Raw genomic sequence first — 4,474 nt, 5'->3', positions numbered from 1 at the left:
CCCTACTTCTTGAAGAACTCGTCGGATCTACAGTACTCCTACTCCTAAGGGTTGGCGTAAAGCCGAAAAAAGTAATTATATTGGTTGGTTGTTCGTCCCTTTACAATAACCGGGGTCCAATATTTATATCCGGAACCTAAACATGAATCCTACTCAAATACGACTCATTATAATTCTTGGAACAAAAGAAAATATTTCTAACTTAAAAATAACTTGGACTCTAATTTTTTCCTTTTTTTAGAGTCCGACATATTTTTCCCCGACGACATCCATACGTAGTCCATTGACGTCGTTTGCTGACGTTATCTATAAAATAGCCGATTCCGACACTGCATTAAAACCAGCCGATATCGATTCATATCCGATCGATTCCTTGATGGAAGCTTCGAGTTTCCGCTTTCTTCTCTCCAGATTTTTGTGTAAACAATCACATTAGTGGTGTGAACTGTGACAGTGTGTCAACTGTTAATTGCCCGGCCCAGTGTGGTGTCTCAGCTCTCAAGCAAGCCAATTTCCCATCCGAAATAGGCGTTCTGTTCGTGTGTGAGGCTGATTTCCTACCGGCCCTATCAAGTCCCAACCGTTGTCTTGTACTCTTGTTGAATTCAACAAGAAACCGATTTCAATCAACAGCTCAAAGGTAAGATTGCTAATTAAACGAAAACCTTCACGTATCGTCCGTGCCAAGACAAAGACTTCTGCGTACGTAGATTGGTCACTATCAACATCAAGGCCTCGTCATCTAAACAGTTCGATCGTGCATTACTCGCCATTTTGGGTTAACAGTCACCTTTGGAGCTTGCTTAAACGTGGTGAAACTTGAATAAGGGAAACCTTCACTTTGGGAAAGGGTTTACCTGGTGATGCTCGGGCAGAAGGTGATGGCGTAGCTGATGCCGGTGGCGCAAGTGAACGTGGAGGTGGAGTCGTCGTAGGCGTAGCTGTAGGCGCGCGGGCACGCGTTCTTGAAGAACTGCGAGTACGTCGACGGCCGGCACGTGTTGGGATTCCCATAAGCGCCGCTGCAGCAGTACTGCGGCGTCCCGAACGCCTCGCACGCGCTGCGGCACGCCACGGCCCCGCCGGCGCCGGACGTCGTCGATGCAGCCATAACCCTCAGATCAGCTGGACACGCGCCGTTGAGATCCACGAGGCAGCCGGTGGCCATGCACTTGCCGGAGTCAGCAGACCCATTGCCACCGCCGCCGCCCGCGCCCTGCGGAACGATGAGCATGGGGATGTTGTAGCCGTCCACAAGGCTGACGTCGAAGAAGTCCAGGCCGCCGGAGCCATCAAGCGTGAACTCCGCCAGCGTGGCGGGCGGAGCAGCGCCACCGCCGTTGCACTGGACACAGCCCGAGCCGCAGTCGCCCTTGGCGCAGGTGAACTTGCCGGTGGCCGCGTCCGCAGCGCAGAGCGTGCGCGCCCACATCCGGCCCACATCTGGCCGAGCCCCCCTACCGATACCGGAGCCCTGGAGCCTCTCCTGAATTTTTAGGTAAAGTTCAATCGTGTAGGTAGGGCTGAGACTTAAGACAAGCAGCAGTCAGAGGTACGTTGCTGTCGCACTTTTTTCAGCCCCCTAAAATTTTTCCTAACCAGTCCCGCCACGCTTCGCTCCGGGCTCCGTGTGCGGCGTCACGGTGGTCGGCGATGGCCCCAGAATATCTCGACGCCGGTGAGCGACCGATCGGAGCTGGTATTACCTCCTCGTCCGGTTCTCCATTTTATAGAGGGTCGGACGGGTAATGATGGGCATAAGCTAGGTGGGCGGAGGGGTTATTGACGCGGGAAGAAACGGGGAAAGAAAAGTCCGCGAGGACGAAGCCGTGCCCGTGCGGTTTTTGGTTACGTGGTGTGCTTGCTTGTTTCACCGATCTGGATTTTGAGATTTTCCCATCGTCCACGGAAAATCTTCACTAGCGGAATCGATAGGAGCTGGAAAAAAATACCGGCGCCGTTTCTTTCTCCTTCCTCGCAAGGCACGGCAAACGACGGCGGGCGGGGCAGTTATTTCCGCGGGAATGAATAACAGAGGTGGAGTACGGCATCATGTTCGATATAAGATTCACGCTTGGAATAATCAAGGACGGCCAGGGTCATTAGATTCGACGACGACAACGACAGCAACCACAGCTTCAGTGGTGGCCGACGCAAACATTTGTGCGAATCTGTTGTTGGCAAGCGAGCACATGCCCGGAATTGCCCGTTACATGAGGGGAGCACAACAGCTAGTCGAGGAGCTGAGGAGAGCCAAGATGCAGTTCCCTTTCCCACATGGGCTGATGGCCGCGCGGGATCAATCATTCTCAAGCACGGGTGAGTGATTAGTGTAAGCATGGCCCGGGCCAGGCCGGATCCCGGCACTCCGAAAGCCGGATCATGGACCGGACGAGAGATGGCCACACACATGCACATGCTGACATATAGTGCCATCTTATCCGGTTTTTTTTTTTTTGGTGCAGGTTGCATGCTGCATGCATGCAGTAGGAGTAGTACCTTTTGGCTCCGTTGGGCTTATCCCATATTAGATTTGTTCAGCTTCTTTTTTTAATCGGAACAGTATTTTTTTCTCACAATAATTCAGCCAAAATAGTGTTTTTCAGCTAGTTTCAACCAAAATTCTGCCAGCCGAACGGATAACGCGACGGGACATGGACTGCTGCCAAACCGTCAAAAGGCCGCGCGGCACTGAACAATGCAACGGCAGTACAGCAGCGCGCAAGCCATCAAGCGGCACAAAGTTGCTGGCCTATCAGGCATGATAAAAAGTGTGGAAACCCAATTCAGGTATTTGGGATTTTGGATAGACAGATTATGACATTCGCACATCTTTTACTAGTTTCTACGAGTAAGTTCTTCTTTTCCACGATTTGGTACACAGGTTTGTGGTCTTTTCTCCACCAGAAAAAGATGAGAGCCCACGTGGCTCCAGCCAAGACTGACACACCCGACGCACCCCGCGCACATGTTTTGTTTGCACCGAACGGAAAGAAGGTTCAGAAGATGTTAGGCACCTTTGATCTTAGCGGATTTCAAGAATCCAATAGAAAAGTATTGGAATCTCATAATTCAATCCAAATAAAATAGAATTCTAACAGTATTCTAACACACAAATTTTCGGAATAGATAACATGGGTTACTACATTTTAGTAAGAATCCTTAACAACACAGACATGTCTTAGGGCATCCCAATATAGCGTCCATCGGAGTACTCTTTCCCAAAATAAACACACATATTAGATTCAAGGAACTAAACCTGTTAAAGTTTGAACATAAATAAAGAATATTAATATCGATGATGAATAACAAGTGTTATTAGATTTCAACATGAAATGTAGTTTTATGACAAATTTATTTAGATATACAAATATCAATATTATTTTCTATTAGGTTTAGTCTGATGTAAAGTTTTACTTTTAAAGAAGTTAGACGTATGTTTATTTTTGGGACGAAGGGTGTATGTATAAGGTCACTTACAGACTTTTAGTTAGGGTCCCATCACCTGGACGACAACAGACTCATGTTCTCCTCTCCTTTTCTTCCCCGTCGCTACCGCCGCTATGAAATCCATTGCTCTCAAGTCGATGTTCAACGATCAATGCGTACGGCCACAGATGACAGATCCTCCTCCACCGACGTTGGCGACCGTTGCGTTGTCTCCAAACGGAGCGCTTTGGCCTGGGCTCTGCGATGGCATTGCCCTGGTACTCCCTCTTGCGATAATGTTGTCCAAGAGTTGCGGCAGGAACTGAAGAGTGCCCACGACATTAGGATAGTCTCGACGGAGGTTTTATGTCCTAGTTTCTAAGACTATCATGTGTTGGAAACAGTGTGGACTAGTTTCATCCCATATAAATTTTTTTTGATCATTTCTCTCTTGAATTATATTGTGTCATGGTTTCATATTTGATAAGTTGTTAGCTTATTTAATGCCTATAATTTTTTCATGAAATTTTTATTAAGAGTGCCCTTATAGGTCCAATGTAGGGCCAGATAAAGAGCCAGCTCGGCTCGTTATGTCTGTCTTGTTATAACTCGTTAGGAACTTAGGATAACGAGCTAGTCAGCTCGGCTCGTTAAGTAAAAGAGCTAAAACCCAAGCTCTGTTCGACTCGTTTAGCTTGCAAGTCAGCTCATTTGGCTCGTGATCTTGCTTGTTAACTGTTGCAACCAATGCATAAATCAATATTTATTTATTTATTTATTTATTTATTTATGTCGATACTATATGGGTTCGTTTGCTTTAGCTTCTTGTCGCTGCAGCTGCGGATGTTCCGAACACGCTCATAGCTTAGGAGGTAGGACCCTTGTTCCGGCACTTGGGATGCCCTTAGTCGCAAGATGACAGAGAAAATACGCGTGGAGGTAACCTTTTGATGGAGATGGAAGTGCCCTTTAACGATGACGAAAAAAGAGGCCACAGTTGCGACCATTTTTTGACTCAGACATTTCCTAGGCTGACTCTCACGTC

General features: G+C 47.8%; 1 protein-coding gene across 1 annotated transcript; it reads right to left on the bottom strand.

The window, feature by feature from the left end:
• Positions 1 to 266: 266 nt before the first annotated feature.
• Positions 267 to 1,646, bottom strand: LOC136532627 (thaumatin-like protein 1). The gene has a single exon (XM_066525222.1). It carries the CDS (start codon positions 1,430 to 1,432, stop codon positions 854 to 856), a length of 579 nt encoding a protein of 192 aa, XP_066381319.1. The 5' UTR covers positions 1,433 to 1,646; the 3' UTR covers positions 267 to 853.
• Between the last annotated feature and the right edge of the window lie 2,828 nt (positions 1,647 to 4,474).

The sequence above is a fragment of the Miscanthus floridulus genome, unplaced genomic scaffold (genome assembly GCF_019320115.1).
Source record: "Miscanthus floridulus cultivar M001 unplaced genomic scaffold, ASM1932011v1 fs_674_1_2, whole genome shotgun sequence".
NCBI classification, from domain to species: Eukaryota; Viridiplantae; Streptophyta; class Magnoliopsida; order Poales; family Poaceae; genus Miscanthus; species Miscanthus floridulus.
Note: the sequence above shows the minus strand (reverse complement) of the source record. Positions and strands in the feature narration are given on the sequence as shown.